This window comes from Pelodiscus sinensis, chromosome 6 (genome assembly GCF_049634645.1).
Source record: "Pelodiscus sinensis isolate JC-2024 chromosome 6, ASM4963464v1, whole genome shotgun sequence".
NCBI lineage: Eukaryota > Metazoa > Chordata > Testudines > Trionychidae > Pelodiscus > Pelodiscus sinensis.
The window spans coordinates 22,226,506-22,246,309 of NC_134716.1; the positions used below are offsets into that span (position 1 = coordinate 22,226,506).

Sequence of the window (19,804 nt, forward strand, 5' to 3'; positions counted from 1 at the left end):
TTCTTCATGCACAGCATTTCCACAAATATATCGTCCCAATATACACAACTGATTAATGTCACATGTTGGATGTCTCGTCCAAAGCGAACAAATATAAGTAACTTTACAAATTTTGCATTTGTTCCTTGTCGATTTGATGGGCCATTTTCACAGTTCTGTCATGAACTGTTTTTGCTGATAATGGCATGTCTTGTATTTTCTATAAGATTTTGTCCTTGCTGTGAAACATATCAAATAGTTCATGATCAGTTTTTAGCAGACATCTCTTCATGTAATCCCCATCAGTGGGGATTCCCCTCTCGAATAATGCTGTATGATCCTGCAAAACTTGCAGAGTTTAACGCGTGCCAGCAAGCTATTTTGCCCAATGTTCATTTTTTACTGCAACTCCTTGCAGGGTTTTGTTTCACATGCCACCCTTGGGATATTTTGTAGCAAATGCTGCATGTTTTGTCCTGAAATTACATTCTAAATTTGATTTTTTTTTGTTTGAGGGCAGTCTTGCACTACAAATGAGACAGTGTGGAGATCCAGACCTATCCATAAATGCACACAAGTCTGTCTGCTCATTTTGAAAATATCAGTACTCATCATCTCTCTTTCTCTTTACCATTTTTGCTATTGGGGCCTACAGAGTTTCCCTTCAGGTATGATGATGGAAAGATATCTCGATCAATCAAAAAAAAAAGAGAATATGCATGAGCCCCAATGAGTGGAGAGGATGGATAGTTGTTAATATGAACAGTTAAAGGTGAAAAAGACAAAAAAACATCTTGACATGTGTAATTATGCATTTTTAAAATTTTGAGTTATCTTTTCATTTTAATTTAAAAAGTTGTGTGTATTTTGGCAATGGCAAAAGAGCCATATTTGGTTGTGTATTGAGCCATATTTGGCTCTAGAACCATAGGTTACAGACTCCTGTTCTCTGCCATCCAGGACCAAGAATGCTTCATGTCAGAGCCTCCTATAGCTAGCTCAGGAATAGAGCTAATTGGAGTGCAAGAAGCCATGTCCAATGGTTCTCAGTTCAATACAAAGAATTAAAACCAGAGAAATAAGAAGAGAAAAAGGGGAATATTCAAGAATCATCCCCTTGTCGAAAACATGAAGATGGATTTTTAAAGCAGTGATCTGCTCTTTTTCTATATGTCTACACCTGTGATGTCCAAGCAGCAATGAAGCAGTAGTCACAATAGTGGCTATTGCTCTAGTAAACTAGCCACACTCAACCAGCCAAATAGCCACATGTAACTAGTGGCTAACTTATTGGACACCACAGGCATAGACATGTCTGCCATGTTTGTTGACACTCATTTTTTCACAAGAACCCATTTCTTAAAAACATAAAGAAAACTTATGTATTCAAATATAATAACATTTGAAGGAAAACGATTGAATAGGTCTATAAATCAATGTTATCTAATTTGGGACCACAGACACTAAAATTCCTTAATCATCAGGCATGTTTATATTTGAGCTGGAGGTGTGATTTAGCTGAGCTGCTGCCTGAGTTATTCCAGCTACACTGCTATTTTTAGTACACAAGCTTGAGAAGACCTAGTGCCAGTATATTTACACAAGCTGGGACGTACTACTCTAGTTCAAATGTAGATGTACTTTGTTGCACAGCAATTGCAAGATATCACAACGGCGCACAACAAAGTTACTCAGGTGCCTTACCTGTGTATTTTCATACCTTAAACTGTTAAGCATAATCTCACCTTTTAGGTTCCTAAATTTGTATGGCTTGAATATGGAATAATTACATTATTGTTAAATTATTTCACTCTTAAATTGCTGGTACATACTCTTAAATCTTAACTCCATGTAATTTTTGTTATGTTGAAATACAAATTAATGCAAATACTTATTTGAAGAGCAGCAAGCAACTGCAATATAAGAAGCCTGACAATCTATCTTGATGTAACAGGCATTTTTGCCAAATGGCAGGACATTTTGACATCATCAGGTCAGCACCACCTGTAGGAATGTTAATACAGACAAAACACTGAAAGTCAACAGTGTCTTAACACTGACATCTTGCTCTGAGTGTTTAGAAGACTAACAATTACTGGAGCCCGATCTACACCAGGGTTTCCATTGTAACCATAAGTGTAGTCTCTCCCCATTTCAGAGAAACTGCATGCAGAATTTGGTTTGTTATTTTAATAAGCAACTTTGGAGACTTTTTATATAAGTAGCAGAGAGTCAGAAGTTGTACATTGCTACAGCATAACTCTCAAAAGGAATAAGGATTGTACATTTGTAAGTCTATGCAGAAGTATTTCACTTTCTACAGAATACCAACATTTTTCTTATGTTCAGAGCAAAATTATTCACACACAAATAGAAGTCCAGACATCATTATGTCACTCCATTCATTACTTCTATTTAACATTATACCTGTATAATGTTTTCCAGTTTAGTCCTTTCCTTCAGGAGTAATTCATATTCACTATTACAGGTCTTGAGGATGTTCTCTCTCTCCTCTAAGTCACTTGTAAGTCTTTGCTGTTGTTCCTTCCAATTCTGCTGAGAAACAAGCAACACTTTCTCGGTCTCCACCAATTTCTGTTGAAGCTCTGCATTCATGACTATTATTTAAGAGAGAAACATCATCAGCTAGCTTATTAAAAATATTTAAAAAAAGATAAAACAAGTATTAGCTCTCCTTTGTATTATGATCCTTTAAATTTATAGCAGAAAAGGAGATACACAGTAATGATTCTGGAGCTATAGATTAAAAATAATCTATACTTGAACAATAACAATAATATTTTGCATTTCTGTACCGTTTTTCATATAGAGATCTCAATATGCTTTACAGACTTTAATAAACTGAACTCAAAACACCTCTATGAATAGTTAAGAATTACCTCAATTTGTAAAATGGAGAGACTGAAACATGCAGTCATTAACTTCATATTCCCATAAAGTTAATGCCCCTTAGCCAACTAATTTCCATGTTTTGTTTGGATATCACTTGGATACAGATCTAACTAATATATCTCCTTCACTAAGAGTCTTCTATATGGCTTTTTTCTTCAGGTTCAACTCCTGTCTTCATCTTACTTCCTTCAATCCAATTAGATATTGATAGTCTGCTAACAGATAAAAGTATCCTTTGATGAAAGCTCCAGCAAATACATCTCCCTTCTAAATCTCTGATCTTGGCATCCATTACATACTATCCAGGAATTCACCACATCTGCCTTCAGTCAAATGCATATCTGTAACACTGCTCCTTCCAATATTTTTAACACTCCTTTCTTTTAACCATGATTCATACTGCCCTCTCCTGTCTCCAATTGCTCTAATTCCCAGTTCTAAAGATCACTATGACAAAAGGGGGAAACTCTCTGTACTCTCTGTATCCCTGAATCTTAATTAATTTTTCATTGGATTTATCAAATGATTAATTCCCAAACCTAATCTCGCCACCCTTTTCTAACAATTCAATATACATTTTAAATCCCCGACTTCCTTTCCCCTCAACACTGGGTATAATAAATCTCTCCCCCTTATTACCTTCCAATAATTGCAAACCGACTCTCTGTACTTCACTTGATTTTCTTCAACTCCCTCCACAAAACCCAATCTCTTAACCCTCTTCCCAAAAAATCCCAAATTATACTGGACTTCCCTGTTGTCCTAGATGAAATCTTCTCTCTCCTAACTTACCCTCTTTAAAAATCCTCATTCTGTAGGAAACATTTATACCCTAACCCTACAACTGCATGCCAGCGAGCCCCAATGACTTCAGTGAAGATTCACACCAGGTATGCATGTGCAGGAACTATAGAAAATCCCAAAATATAAAAGTTAACCTGGACAGAAAAGGGATCTCTTTTCTAAAAACCCTCATTGTTAATAAAGATACATGACAAGAAAACTCATGCAGGACATGAAGATTTATCATAGAACTAAGACTGTATGCTTTTGTGTGCGCACTCCTGTCCTAAAGACGTTGCCAGTATGGCGTGTTGAAAACCATGTTACTATCACTATTTTATGTATATGGCTGATCAGCCATGAAGTACCTGTAGTAGTATATTTTTCAGATCTGGATTTCATATTAAGCTAACTTTGATTTTATTTTAGTTTCTCATTTTACTTAATACACAGTGCAGTACTGAGCAAGACTTGCAAAAATATAAGCTCCATTCTTTCACTATTAATTTCTGTTGTCTTCTAAATTTTAAAAGTGTAAATAAAGAGATTTTCTTAAAAAGATTAAAGAAAGGATAAATTAAGAGGTAAAGATAATTAATGGAACAAACCAAAGGTTGCCAGAGGAAAATAGCAGAATCCATAGGAAAGACTGGAAAAGTTGCAAGCTCACAGAAGAGGTCCATCTAACAAAGCAGTAAGCCACTGAGGGGCCATTAAAGCAGAAAGTAATCAAGAAAAGACTTAAGAAGGCTTGCACTGGGGAGAATGAACATTAAGCCATATACATGGATAAAGAGAAGCAACATAATCATGATTTGGCTCTTTTCATCAGCTAATTATTTAACCAAACCAGGAAATAAGTCACAAAACAAGATTTTGACAGCTGACTATTTATGTAAACTGAAACTTACAATGTTCCATATTTATATAGGAGATACTTAATAACCTGATATTTAAAAGAATGGAGAAAATTTCTATTAAAAGGAAACTAACAACTAAGTGTTTAAATATGGCATCATTTGTAAGCCATCATTAACTTGTGCCTTCCCTCCGCCCTTGTTCTTACAATTCATAAGGCATTCCTGAAAACAAAGAACAGATTTCTCATTGTCTTTCTTTGAAAACTCAAAAATATGTAGTAAGAGCATTCTAGGTCCTTCACTAAATGCTGAACCTTTAACACAGACATGTTTTACTAAAAAAGTAGTGTTTAACAAAAACAAATCACTTCCTATTTTAATCCTAAACCTACCAATTCTTCACTGATCCACTCAGGGCTCGTCTACATTGGCCCCTTTTCCGGAAGGGGTATGTTAATTTCACGAGTCGTAATAGGGAAATCCGCGGGGGATTTAAATATCCCCCGCGGCATTTAAATAAAAATGTCCGCCGCTTTGTACTTTGAAGTAGGAATAAGATCCTCCGGAAAAGGGCGCTTTTTCCGGAGGATCGGGGCCAGTGTAGACGCTCTTTTCCGGCTTTTCTAAAAGCCGGAAAAAAGCGGCGGACATTTTTATTTAAATGCCGCGGGGGATATTTAAATCCCCCGCGGATTTCCCTATTACGACTCGTGAAATTAACATGCCCCTTCCGGAAAAGGGGCCAATGTAGACATAGCCTCAGTGTATAAAACCTGAATTTCAGAGTATATAAGACCTGAATGTCTACTCTACCGTATAAAAACAAGTAGAAAAATGCTTCATTAACACACACACCATTCTCAAGTCCTTCACACGTGACAAGTAAAGAAAAAGAGCACAAATCCCATTTTTTAAAAAACGTTGTAGGTTACCTGTAACATGTAAGGAGAAGGAGAATAAAGAATAGGAGGAAAAGAAGTTGAAAAGGACAGCTGACACACACACTAGGAAAAGTTTAAACTTCTTGCACCAAACAAAGGAAAGATTCAAAGAGAGGAATGTTATGTGATGCTTGAGAACTCTATGTACAGTCGATGTTTGATATTGTGAACCTTCCATATGTATGTCTATATCAAACTACAAACTCCCTTTTGATTGCATAGTCTGTGCTTTCTCTGCTGTCTTTTTATCTTCATCTTCGGGTGAAATTCCAAGGGGTAGTGACATTGGGCAGAAAATGGAACTAAACCTTGATGATGATCAATTCAAATTGTTTACCCTTAGACAAAAAAAATGTCTAATGCCCAGAGCAAACCAATTTTTCAAGTCAGAACTGCAGGTGGGTTGGTAATTAAGGAATGGAGCACTTGCTGGGAGACTATGGCCATCTGATGAGGTTGATGAATGGGTTACTCGACAAAGAGGACAGGAGGAAATCAAAAAAAGATGGGGGGGGGAGAGATGGAGATGATGATGATGGCAATTACAACTAGTCTAGACTAGGGATTTAATGGTGTAGTCAATTAACCGATACGCAAAAGTTTATAGATTAATGTTATAGACTACACACACTTCCTCCCCACCAGTAAATTTTCAGCAGGCTGGCCAGCAGCTCAGCTCAGTTCCAGCTCACACCGGGTCCGGGCACTCAGTGCCACCCTCCCACTTCCCTGCAACAGAGGCCGCTGCCACCCCATGCTGCTGCTTCTGTACTAGTCCGCAAGGGGAGCTGGTTTTTTAAGTGGCTCCTCTCGCAGGCCAGGTCTTGCCATACAGAGACAGTAGTGTTGAGTGTCAGGTAGCTCCTCAGGAGTGGGACTGAAGCACACTGGCTGCCGGCCCCACCACCAGGGACTATAAAATAGTTGAGTAACCAATAAGAATTAATTAGGTTAATCGACTATTCAGGAAGTGAGCCAGAGGCCAAGAAAAGAGCCTGTTCTAGAGCTTTTGAATAAAACACACAAGTCTAGCATGGTGGGACTGAAACACAACAATCTGATGAGTGTTTAGTTTGGGAAGCGTTACCAAACTGCAACTCATTATTAGAGTTGGAGGTAAGAAAGAGGAGACGTTTTTATAGAGTGTTAAGTGAGATACAGATAGGCTAGAGAAATAACCAGGCATGGGGCAAGATTTCTACCATAGAAATAGAGAAGAAAGAAAGAACAGGAAGATAGAGCAACAACCTGGATGTGGGGAGAGAAGGAAAAAAGGAGTCAAACACCATCAAGGTCGTGTACCTGGACAAGAAGGAGGAAAGAGAATTTGATTGTGACATTTCAAAGGACATTTCAAAGGAATGTTGTTTGGAAGTGGGGAATGGAGAGGACAGTTTTAGTATGTTTAATTTGGTAATGGGAGATCCAAGAGAGTTTCACAAAGGGAGCTGGAGAGGAGACAGGAAATATATGGTAGAGCTCAAATCAAACCAAACTAGTGATGACTAGCAAACCAAATTAAGTCACTGTCTGCTTGACTCTCAATACAGAGGCTCTGAATTAAAATATTTACTCATTGCTGGGCATATAAAGTTTTCTAAACATACCTTGCATCTGCTGAAGTTGATTGTTGGCTTCACATAAATTTTCTTCTGCAGAGTATCTTTGAAGACCAGCATCTTTTCTGGCAATGACCAGTTCATATTCCAGACTTTGTCGAATGGCTTCTCCTTTCTCAACTTCAGATCGCAACCTGGCAATCTGGCTTTCATAGTTGGACAGCTAGAAGAGAAATAGGTTTCAGAAACTTTATTAATGTATATATATTATAGATATACAATCGTAGATATGTGAGTCTTTCTGTCTGTCTGTGAGCCCAAGAACTCCTTGCTCCTGCCCCCTCCTCCTGGGCAAACACCCTACTCCCAAGCCTGCCTCTCACCCAGACCTCGCACCCTCACCTCCTCGTATACCCCACATCCTGCCCAGATCCTATACCCCTGCATGAAGCTGGATTTGACCAGTTATGATGTAAACTTCAAAGGAATGTGCGAAAAAATGCAGCAGCAGAAGTCCCATTAAATCAAGTCTGTGAGTAAAAGGTTTTATTTATACTATTGTTAATCATTATGTCAATTATCAATAATAATGCAGTCATGCAAATGGACATTCTTATACAGCCCTTTGTTGACCACTTGTTCTGAATTTTGATGTAGTTTGTTGACCCCTGATTTAAAGGATCCAGCAGTTCTGTGCCTTTTAAATAACCAGACTCCATTGCTACCTCCTGACAGCAACCCCACCGATACACACATCAGTTCTCCAAAATGCAAAATCAGGGTCAATTGCAAGAGATATGAAGTGAGCACTGCTATGTAATTTCTCTTCTCTTCTTATTTTTACAAGAAGTGAATTCTCTAAAGTACAGGCAGTAGTGCCTAAGAGTACTTTAATTTCAAATACTGATTTTTTTCTATGAATAAAAACTTACATCTTGATTATGTTTAGTGGTTATGTCCAGTTTTTCTTTTTTGGCTTGATGAAGCTTCCTTCTCAGATCTTCAGTAACATCTAGCTCTGACTGACCACTATTTTGCACTATTCTCAGCTCACTCTGGATACAGTGTAGGCTGCAAAACAGAAGTCTATTTTAACGATCATTGCTTCCCTGTTTATATCAATTTTAATTGGTGCTGATTTGATTAAATGTTAGAAGGACACTGCAAAGGCGTAAACCTTACCATTTAAAAAGAGAACCAGCAGATCTCCGTTATTTTGGCTTGTTGAGACTACATCTAGATTACAAGCCTCTTTTGAAAGAGGCTTTTTTGAAAAAAATCTTTCGAAAAAGCCTCTTTCGAAAGAGAGCGTCTAGACTACAACCAGATTTTTCAAAAAAGCGAGCCGCTTTTTTGAAAGAGTCTAGATGCTCTTTCGAAAAAGCACAGTTTGCATTCAATAGCGCCTTTTTTCAAAGGAGTACTTTCGAAAAAAAGGCATTATTCCTCATAAAATGAGGTTTGCTGCAATCGAAAAAACTGCCACATTCTTTCGTTTTACTTTTGAAAGAACCCTGCTGCAGTCTAGACTCAGGTGAAATTTTTTTTGAAAAAAAGCTACTTTTTTGTGTACAAAAATGTACACAACCAAGACAATTATAAATAAAATAGACTTTAAATGGAGGCCATGCCACATATGAAAAAAAAAACCTGGTTTCCTCCAAAGTGACTTACAAAAGTCTGTGTGATTTTCCACACAATTAACAACACCAATGGTTTGTATATTTTAACCTAAAAGAAGTATTAAAGAGTATCACAAAAACTGCTGTAGTTTTAAATTTAAAAATAAACATTATCCTGTAGTATTGTTTATCAAACACTAAATTACAGTTTCCACTAAATGAGAACCAGAAAGAGACATTTATTAGAATAATGCTGTCATCCAACCTGAGAACATGAAAAACAAAAATAGAATAAAGGGTAAACAATAAGTTGTTTTTTTAAAACATTGTCAACTTTAATTGTTTCAAGGCATTATGAATAATTTAGTCAATAATCTATTACGAATTTAATTGTCTTGACAGTATCCCATATATATTTAAGATCTAATGTTTATATTGTGTCTATATCACAGTGACCACTGCTTTTATGTGAAACCAGGCCAATTGTTCGTGTCATAGATCATTCTCTCTCATGTTTATTAAGTGAATTTCACCCAGAAGAATAATTAGCATTTGTGAAATTGCACCTAGATTTATTGCAACAGAACCACAACAGACATATAGTATTACTATGGGAGCTATACCCAAAGGAATCAACAGAAAGAAGGTAAAAATTAGTTAAGAAACAAAGCACGGTGACAAGAAATTCATAATGTAGCTAAAAATAAAATAACTTTAAAATGTGTTATATTCATTTATGCCACATTTCACAGTCATTATAAGAAGCAGCTTGGAGTGTAGAGGAAAATCAAGTAGTAGTAAGGAGGGTATGAAGGGCTAGAAATAGAAGAGCAACTGGGAGGAACTTTGCAAAACCTTGATGATTGCAGGCAGTACAAACTTAAATTTGGACTCTCTCATACTGTAGAGCTTGCAGCACTGGGTGGCAGCCAGCTCCCCAGGAGTCAGCACACGCTAGCACAGAAAAGATTAACCGTAAAGGAAAACAATAAGCTAATACTTATTGGTTAACCAGTTAAATGATTAAACTCTTACATTCCTGCCTCAGGCACACAAGGAAATCACAAGAACAATGGCAGAGTATCCAGTATTCTGATATTTTACACATTCTGATATTTTGCACCCTATGTGAGAGCTATTCCTAGTACAGTAGACTTCTGATAATCCGGCACTTTTGGGACCTAAATGGTGCCGGATTATCGAATATGCTGGAGTATCGGGAGGTACTCTGGCAGGGGGCTGTGACTGGTCTGCCAGGACCCGCACTGTGTCTGGCGGGTGGGCGGGAACGGCGCAGCAAGGGGCAAACCCTCCGCTGTTTTGCAGGAAGGCGGAGGAAGTCCCGCGCCACCGCCGCGAGTTTCCGGGAGGGGAGCGAGCTCTCCACCCCCCAGACTGCAGTAGTTATCGCAGAACGGGGGAAGACGGGCGGCACTGCAGGACCAACCCAGCAGCACCCCAGCTGCTCTGCACTGCACCTTCCCACTCGTCAGTTTCAGCAGCAGCGGACTTGGGGAAGCGGCGTGGAGCAGAGCAGCTGGGGTGCTGCCGGGTTGGTCCCGCAGCACTGCCCTTCACCCCCCTGCTCGGTGCCCGGCAGCACCCCAGCTGCTCTGCTCTGCACCACTTCCCCAAGTCCCCCACTGCCGCTGCTGAAACTGACGAGTGGCGGACTTAGGGAAGCTGCAGGACAGAGCAGCTGGGGTGCTGCCGGGTTGGTCCCACAGTGCCCCCCCCCAATTCCCTGCTCTGCGATAACTACTGCAGTCTGGGGGGTGGGGAGCCCGCTCCCCTCCCGGAAACTCTCGGCGGCTGCATGGGGCTTCTCCCACCTTCCTGCAAAATGGGGGAGGGTTCGCCCCTCGCCATGCCATTCCCCGCCCACCCCCCAGCCCCCGGCCAGTCGCAGTGCGGCTCCCAGCAGACCCGTCACAGGGGTATAATCCCCTTCCCCTCTTCTCCCCTTCCCTTTCCCAGCCATGAGTGCCCATGGGGCTCACAGCAGCTCCAATTGTTCGGCTGGCTGGAGCACTTCCGGGTTCCCATTGGTGGCAGACTATCGGGAGTGCCGGACCACTGGATGCCAGACAATTGGAGTTTTACTGTACATATACATATGATGAACAGAGGATTCTGACAAACCATAACAATAACTAGAAGAGATAACTAAAGCATATGTAAGTGATAAGGCTGAATACACACACAATGGACTTTTACTAGAATAAACAGAAGCTATTTGTAGTTATCATAAATGTAAGTGAGATGACTGTACGGCCTTGTTCAAAAATGTTCTTCTATTATTTAATATTCCTGATGGATAATCTCACTATGAAAGTATTCTTTTACCAAAATCATATATAAAATGCCATCCCTCACACTGTCTCTAATATTCTTTAAGAAAAATAAGAGCAGATGAAGTAGCTAGGTAATGAAAATTTAAACATGGGCAATTCAGCAAATCAATATGCTGACTTTAAAGTTCACTTGAGTACTGCAATCATATTGGTTACAATATTGTAAAAGTTGTCTTAGGGTTTGTCGTCACACCTGATAAAATAAAGTTGTGCAATTATAATTATGCCACAACTAAGGGTACATCTACACAGCAGGGCTAAAGTCGAATTAAACTATGCAACTTCAGCTACATCAACTGAATAGTTTAAATCGAAATAACTTAATTCTGCTTTTGGTGCTGTCTACACAGCAGGAAATTGAAGGAAGAGCACTCTTCTTTCAACTTCCCTTACTCCTTATGAAATGAGGGTTACCATGAGTTGGAGTAAGAAATCCTCCAGATCGACATTACTTTAAAATAACAACTTGTAGCGTAGATATGCCCTATGTCATTCTGAAATAACACTGCTGTGTATACATACCCTAAGAGATTGATTTTTCTTCCACTTGTTAATTGGCTTTAAGATTTTTCTAAACTTGTATAGCCAAAGGAGGATTCTGCATACCTATCCTAACCATAAATTATGTTCAAAAATTTAATCTAACATAGATAATGTTTCAAGGATAAAGAGTTTACCACAGAATTCTGTTACCTCTGCCAAAACAATTAGGAATCATATACTGTTGGGTTTTAAATGGTAACAGCTAGTGCTTAGGATCAATATAACTAGAATGAAACAATGTTCTCGCTAATGACACTATTGTTTCAAGACACCGTATACTCAAGAAAAGCAAAAGCATTGATGTGAGTGATAAAGGCCATATCCATAAATCTGCATAAGGCAGCCTTCTTCTCTCCTTTCCATAGCGTGCATTAAAAAAAAAAGCGATTGTGCATCCCACTTGTTCTAATTAACCAATTGGAAGTACTTGAGAAACCAGAAAACTATGTGGTTTCCAAAAGGGCAATAATTTATTTAACTATAAACTAAAGGCTGAAATTTTTAAAGGTGGTGTTGACTACTCCTGAAAATTACATCCAAAAACTGTCAAATGCAGCTATACCATAGCCTAATTTATCAACACAAAGGTCATTTATGCCAACTATTTGATTCCTTCCCCAAATCACCCCTGCATGGCAATACACTGCAAAGATGCTGACAGAATTTCCATCTGTGAATTTGAGGACCTTCATACCCATGGGACATACTTCAGAAAGTTTTCAGAAACACAAAGTTTCAATTCAGCACACAATCTCCCTGAACAGATTCTTCCCTTCAATACCCAAGTTTCTAGAACTAGTCCTACAACTGAAAAAGTTATAGAAAGTGTAACCAAATGCTGTCTTGTCCAGAAAATGAAAGACTTCTGTAACCCAGTGCAAATGCTCCTAACTATATCTGATGACCCGTTCCATCTCACAGCCTTTTTTCTTTTTATATCCTTCTGTTCTTTCTTAGCATTTCTTATGCTTTATTAGAGATATCATTCATGCCTTCTGGCCTGCTGTTCTCAAACAAGCTGTATAAGATTATATGCAGGGCTCAACAAACCGCTGAATCTACTCGCCCATGACGAGTAGATTTCAGCCGATCGCTCCGTGCACCCCATTCACTGGCGCTTCGCGCGTGCGCAGTGCCAGTCTGGCGCATGCGTGGTGCGGGACTGGTGAGTAGCTCTCTCTGGGGTTTGTCAAGCCCTGATTATATGTATGTTTTAAGTTGTTTTATTTTGGAATGACTTACCTCCAAATTGCCATATGAATTAAAAATTTCCACAGAAAGACAATATATATTAGTGGATTTTAATATAAGGAACTTAAGCTCACCGTTTGATTTCAGGAATAGTATAACTGATCGGTGAGATAGAATTCATGATGATGAATCGTCAGCTTTATAATGAGCATAATTTTCAATTATATTCCTTTACAGAAACTGAGACCATTTCAAAGATTATTCTTCTCTTTGCATTATATGGATACGTTAAAACCTATAACAATATAAAAGAGGGCAGTTTATATCTCATTGTAAAAGGAACCATTGGTATTTACTCACAAATAGTAAACAAACAATTTAAACTTTAGGAGGCTCAGTCAGGCTAACATTTACTACCAGACAGAGCTCCGCTGATGCCAGCTGGAAAACTGCATTTCCTAATAAGCGGAAAAGCATGTTTGAGACTACATTTCTAACAGAAAGAGAGTGAAACATACAAAATTATCTCTTTGTAGACTGTATCCCTCCATTTCCCCAGATTGCATCCCTCTATAAAAAAATACCTTAGACCTACAAAGTCACAATATAGATACTAAGGATGTTAAATTGCATTTAATTAGCTAATCGAGTAGTCAATGGAATTTCCAAGCTCTTAATATGTTTAAAAAGCAAAGGTGCAGTGGGTGGGGACCGGGCAGGAGCCAGGCATCAGCTGATTCCCGGCTTGCGCCCGGTCCCAGCTATGCCTCTGCCTCCTCTGTTCCCCCAAATGGTGCTGGGGGGAAACACCTTTTTAATACATTTGAAAAGCAGAGGCACAGCAAGGGGGACCAGGTAGAAGTCAGGAATCAGTTGATTCCCTGCTTGCACCCAGGCACCCTGCTACGCCTCTGCCTTTTAAATGTATTAAGAGCTGGGCGGCTCTTAATACATTTAAGAGGCAGAGCTGAAGTGGGGTTAGTTCCCGGGGTGGGAGTTAACCCTGCTGTGGTCTGCAGTTCCCCCCCTTATCGACTAATCAATTAGCTGATTACACACAATTTAACATCCCTAAATCTCATTATCCACCTTCAAATTCCTCCTTAAAATTCTTTGGCCATGATACGTACACAAAATTTGACAGCAGTCTGCTGGTGTACTGAAAGGACTGTATATTATGCTGACCAATATTGTCTCACTACCCATGTGTCTATATTCATCCATTGTTTTATAATTAGTTTGTATACCCTTAAGGACAGGAACCATCTTTTAGTTCTGGGTTTGTATGGTACCTACTGCTACCGGGTCCTCAGCATCACAGTAATACAAATAATAAATAATAACAGTACTAAAAGGTTAATCTCTTAATAATCCAAAGGTAAGTGACAAAGGCACAGACTTTGTTTTTATGTTATGTTAATAACAGCATCCCTTTAAATAAAGCAAAATAACCTAATATCTTTTGAATTTTAGTAATTGTTCAAAATGGTACATCATTAATATCTAGACATAACAAGAATCAGAGTTTTCCAACCAAATATATAATATAACATCTACTATATATTTGAGAATTTTTTGCATCTGTCTGCACATCTGTCTATGTGAGTCTGTATGTTCAAAAACTCCTCCTAAATGGTAAGAGCTAGGACTACCAAATTTGATATGCAGCTTTCTCTTTACCATCTCTTAAAGCAAAGTAATGGTTTGATTGTGCTAGGACAATGGAATGTGTGTGAAATGCAATTGTTTCTTATCAAACAGAAAGGGAGGGCAGTGACAGCAGTGACAGTTATACTCGAGAATGACCATAAGGGGTAGCAAGCAAGCACACCCCTGCTACTCAGAAAGCACCAGAGAGCTGCAGAGCAGTAGCCTGCCAGGCAGTGCAGCCCCAGCCGTCCCAGGGAGCAGCCGTTGGCTGGCTCCAACCCTTTCCTGAGACCACCACTCACTGCCCTGACTCCTGCACCCTCCACATCCCCAGACTCCTGCCTTGAAGGACCTGATCAATGCTAGGTCAATTTTCTAGTAAAACATATAAATAAATAAAGCTCTCTTGCTACTTCTGTGTACATTCAATTTCACAGCCAGATCTCGTTTGCAGTTTTCTGAGCCTCAGACATTCAAATCTGAAGTAGGGATGTTAAATATTGGTTAATTAAATAGTCGATTAGCCTCAGGAATTCTTATCAGTTACTCAAGGATTCTATAGTCCCTGGGGGTGGGGCTGGCAGCCAGTGTGCTCTGGCCCCGCTCCTGAGGAGCGCCCTGCCACTCCACACTGCTGCCTCTGTATGAGAGACAGCAACATAGGGTGCAAGGTGGGAGCTAGTCTGCAAGGGGAGCCAGGTTAAAAACCATCTCCCCTTGTGGACCGGTTGCTTGTTGCCCCACGCTTCAGCCCCTGATACAGAGACAGTTAACATGGGGTGGCAGCAGCCCCTGTCAAGGCCGGGTCTGAGCTCCCAGGCCCGGTGCGAGCTGGAACTGAACTGAACTGGGCTGCCTGCCTGCCTGCCTCCTAATACACTTTAAATGCAGAGCCACAGTATGGGTAGGTCCTGGACCTGGCACAATCTGGGACTGAGCTGGGCTGCTGGACAGCCTGCTAAAAAAATTACTGGGGAAGAGAGGAGGGACATGTAGTCTATAGCATTAGCCAATAAGCTTTTGCTTATCCGTTAATCATTTACATCCCTAAGCCAGAGCACTCGGATACAAAATCATACAAAATGAGAACAGTTTTCTGCAAATATGCAATGAACATTCTAAGAATGACCAGGTTGGGGTTTTTTTAGGAATATTTGTAATGTATACAAAACTCACAACAAGAAGCAGCCCCTGGCCTTACACCAATTAGAATTTGCTATTTAGTTTTCTATTGAGTACAAAAACATTTTAGGAAAACAAGTTCTGAACTGATACACATCCAGAGTTTCACTGCTTTTGTCTATAATCCAGCTACAAGAAATCTCCACTTTACTGGAAGGAAGTGCTCAGTAGTCTAACAACTCCCTGAAAACACAAGGGCGCCCACTGCTGTTTTCTCCTTCTTTCGCTATTCTGTGCACCAACTTGTTGCCTGCCACCCCAGAAGTGGCTGCATTTGAAAAGGGTAATATGTTTACAACTGGAAAAAACACTTCGGAATTAGGACACTCAGAATGAGAGGCACGATCTGCATCTGAAAGCCACCAAATCCGAAGTGTATTTGATGAGGAAAAGAGGCGCTGGGGCGCAGGATCCTCAGCCACACAGAAATTACAAAGAAATGGCACATTTGTACCTAGATAATGCCGCCCCCTCTCACCCTCTGTCCCTCCCCGTCCCCTGCTCAACCAGTCTCCAGCACCCCCTCCCCATAAACCCGCTCCCCCCCAGCCACCTCTCTCCCACCAGTCCGCGTCTCCCCCTGCTCCCGCTCCACCACCCCTCTCCCCCCGTCCCCTCTACCTCCCACCTCTGCGGAGAGCAGACTGGGCGCAGCAGGCCGGCAGGCAGAGTCTGGACTAGCTGGGAAGGGGGGATAGAACTGGGTGGGCTTTAGGACCCAGAGGTGCCCCAGAAAAATCCACTCTGCTGCCCCTCCCCTCAGCTCGAAGAGAACTTTACAACGGCCGCTTCCGGTAACAACACCACGGCGACCCGGTCCCACCCTTCTGTTCCAGAGCCGTGCTTCCGATTGGAAGAGGAGAGTATTGTGACGCATCACGCTCCCAATGGCCGGAGATACAACGAAAGGCTTTGAAGTCGACCATACAGGCTAGAAGTGAGCATGCGCTGCCTACTGAAGCCCTGGGGCGTGAACAGAGCGAGCGTGCGTATCGGGTGAAGTTGGGGACTCGAGTAGCCAGGGTGGCCCATGGTGGGAAGCCGGGTTGAGTGTGCTCCTCCCGCTCTCAGCTCTGTAATTCCCGCGAGGCAGGACAGAAAGAGGGCAAGGGCGAATATGTTTGCCGGCCGTCTTTATGCATGAGTCTTAGTTAGCACAGGGCACACAGGGATGGAAGGAAAGAATAAGAGAGGAGAAAAGCTGGGATATTGTCAAGGCAGAAAATGAAGAAAAGAGAATACAGGAAAAGATATTGGACATGGTGCAGAAGCAGATAGGTTCAGTGGTGCTGGAACAAGGGTGGTATTGCATCCTCCAACTTGAAGTAGTAACAAATACCGAATACATGGTTTCCACCAGCAGCAGCCCCATGATAAAAAAAAATATTCCAGCACCCCTGGATTATTGTGGATACAGGATACTGGGAGACACTTTAGGTTCCCCTGACTGGAAGAGAGACAGTTCCAATACCATTCACCCCTCAAGATACAGAGAATAGCCACAATCCCACCTCTTTAATGCACCTCTATAATTAGAGGGGGAAAATATTCCCCTACAGACAAGCCCTTGGCAGGACCTTGCTTTACTGGTTTAAGAGATTTGAAAAACACATTCAAATGAAAAATGTAATGAAGGCTGAATTGCAATATTAATTTTCTTTCTTTCTTTCCAAAGTTTTTTACGGCACACACAGGAGCTTAAAATATGCTTAGAACGGTCCTGTTGCACCATAGAGACTAACTATACATAGTATCATGAGCTTTTGTGGGCACAACCCACTTCTTCAGATGAGTCATGTGCCCACGAAAGCTTATATATATTAGAGAGGTGTGACAGGACAAATCCTTTTTAAGTTACAGATTAACACAGTGAGCCCTCTGAGACGTGGCTTAGTATGGGGTATGTGGAACTGTTAACTGACTATATTAGAATGTGATTTGTTTGTGTTTCATTTTATTTACCTACGAATGCAACAAATACAATACTTTAGTCATAATATTTGGGCTCATTTTGAATAGCTTGTCAATTTTAATTCCCCCCAAAAATTGAAAGCTTATTCACAAAAAAAACAAACAAACCCAAATTCTTTAATCCTTTCAAATACCAAGAATTATGTAATGTTTTCATTTTTTTAAATAACTTTATTTTATCTCTTGATTTTTGACATCATTGGGAGAGGAGGCCACTTTCCTGGCAACTGAAATGTGTCTTCAGTTTTTTAGTAAATACAATTTTACACCAAATTTGTGCTAAATTTGCATAGATATGAACAACCACACAAAGGCTACGTCTACACTGGCCCCTTTTCCGGAAGGGGCATGTAAATTTCAGCAGTCGTCGTAGGGAAATCCGCGGAGGATTTAAATATCCCCCGCGGCATTTAAATAAAAATGTCCGCCGCTTTTTTCCGGCTTTTAAAAAAGCCGGAAAAGAGCGTCTAGACTGGCCCCGATCCTCCGGAAAAAGTGCCCTTTTCCGGAGGCTCTTATTCCTACTTTGAAGTAGGAATAAGAGCCTCTGGAAAAAGGCGCTTTTTCCGGAGGATCGGGGCCAGTCTAGACGCTCTTTTACGGCTTTTTTAAAAGCCGGAAAAAAGCGGCGGACATTTTTATTTAAATGCCGCGGGGGATATTTAAATCCCCCGCGGATTTCCCTACGACGACTGCTGAAATTTACATGCCCCTTCCGGAAAAGGGGCCAGTGTAGACGTAGCCAAAGTGTAAGGTTGCAGAGAATAAATTGTATAAGACATGAGAGCTTTCAAAATACTAAAATGTGAACTTATTAAATCAGATATGGAAGGCAAATGTAGTTTTATGATAAAATAGAAAAAAATAGCCACAGAAATTCTCCTATAATATGGATCCATAATGTGTTGAAGGACAGCATATGTACAGGATAATTTAAAATAAGTATCACAAAAATATTAAACAGTCCTCTGTTAAAGAAAATCTATGAAGAAAGCTTGAATTAGTGATAGAGAGAGAAAAATGAAAGGTACCTTTAACCATTTTTGTTGAGAATGACCCAAAGCACAGGAATAAAACCTAGCAATGCATATAACAAACTGAACACTATCGGCCAGGTGGTAGCTCCACTAATTAAGATGGCTGAACACTTCTCTTTATAAGACACTGTTTTCAGTTACTTATAGGTTTGCCACATTTTAACCATTTGGACTGAAATCAGGGTGTTTGGGTCTGTCTGGATTTATTTATTAATTATTATCTAATATATAAAGGAAAATGTTTGTATGTTTGTGCTCTAATAACTTGGACACTATACGACCTACCGCAACTAAACTTTCCATGGGATAACCTTTCCTCCAGGAGAAGGTTTTAAGGTACTATTGGACCCGATCAGGCCTGATCTCAACCTGTAAAAATCAAAAATAACCTGCCGTGCTGTGCTGCAGGGGCAGCCACGCCCACCCTAGGTCATGCGGCCCCAAAGCACCGTCCAGGATTCGCCCCACCCCCACACGCACAACAGCTCGGGTATCTGCCCTGCCCTGCGCAGCTACGTTTACCAGGTAGTCTTGGGGGGGAAAAAAAAAAAAGGCCACACTTGATGGGAGGGGGAGGAACCAGCCAGGAGGGGAGTGGGGCTGGCTGGGAGGAAGGGGAGGGGCCCGGGAGCAGTGGGGCTGGCCGGGGAAGATCGGGAGAGGGGCAGCCAGTGGGAAGCAGAGCTGGTTGGGGGGGGAAGGAGGAGTGTCAGGGGCAGAGGGGCTAACCAGGGGAGAACAGGGGAGTGGTGGCCAGCGGGAAGCAGAGCTGTTGGGAGGGGCGGGGTCGGAGAGAGCGGGCTAGCCTGGGGAGATCAGGAAGAGGAGAATCGGTTGGCAGGAAGCAGGGCTGGCGGCAGGGACGGAGCAAATTGGCCAGTGGGGAGCGGGACTGAGCAATACCAGCTAACTCCAGCTAGTTATTATTATAAATATTTTATTATTATTATTTCAACCAAACAATTCAGCCAATTTGTAAAGAATGAGACTATCAAAAATGTGTTATTCTGTCCATATTAAATAATCTCTGGTGACCTTTGGGTTTTAGGCACCACTACCATCCCCATATTTGGAGAAGGGATATGAAATTTGGTAGGGAGGTAGCTTTTACATCAGCCATGTGCCTTTCACTGTTTCAGTGAAAATCCATCCAAATTTAGCCATATTATAAGACTATATAATTTGCTGTTCGCACATTCTCAATACTGATTTCCTCGAA

General features: G+C 40.8%; 2 protein-coding genes across 8 annotated transcripts in view; one reads left to right on the top strand and one right to left on the bottom strand.

Moving 5' to 3' along the window:
• The window catches only part of CCDC171 (coiled-coil domain containing 171), a 230,259-nt gene that overhangs the window by 205,588 nt on the left and 4,867 nt on the right, over window positions 1-19,804 (bottom strand). For 4 of the 7 annotated variants that reach the window (XM_075931540.1, XM_075931539.1, XM_075931536.1 and 1 more), the window contains exons 1-5: window positions 16,206-16,360; window positions 12,880-13,040; window positions 7,968-8,106; window positions 7,084-7,258; window positions 2,407-2,597 (exon numbers count right to left, since the gene is read on the bottom strand). In XM_075931540.1, coding sequence (XP_075787655.1) covers window positions 2,407-2,597; window positions 7,084-7,258; window positions 7,968-8,106; window positions 12,880-12,926 — 552 coding nt within the window. In that variant the 5' untranslated portion in view covers window positions 12,927-13,040; window positions 16,206-16,360. Of the gene's footprint in view, window positions 1-2,406; window positions 2,598-7,083; window positions 7,259-7,967; window positions 8,107-12,879; window positions 13,041-16,205; window positions 16,362-19,804 lie in introns of those variants that run through there. The other 3 variants (XM_075931543.1, XM_075931541.1, XM_075931537.1) reach the window with 3 other exon arrangements.
• Window positions 16,492-19,804, top strand: part of PSIP1 (PC4 and SRSF1 interacting protein 1) — a 76,130-nt gene continuing 72,817 nt past the window's right edge. The window contains exon 1 of the mRNA XM_075931545.1: window positions 16,492-16,514. The gene's annotated coding sequence lies outside the window, so the exon portion shown is untranslated. The remainder of the gene's footprint in view (window positions 16,515-19,804) is intronic.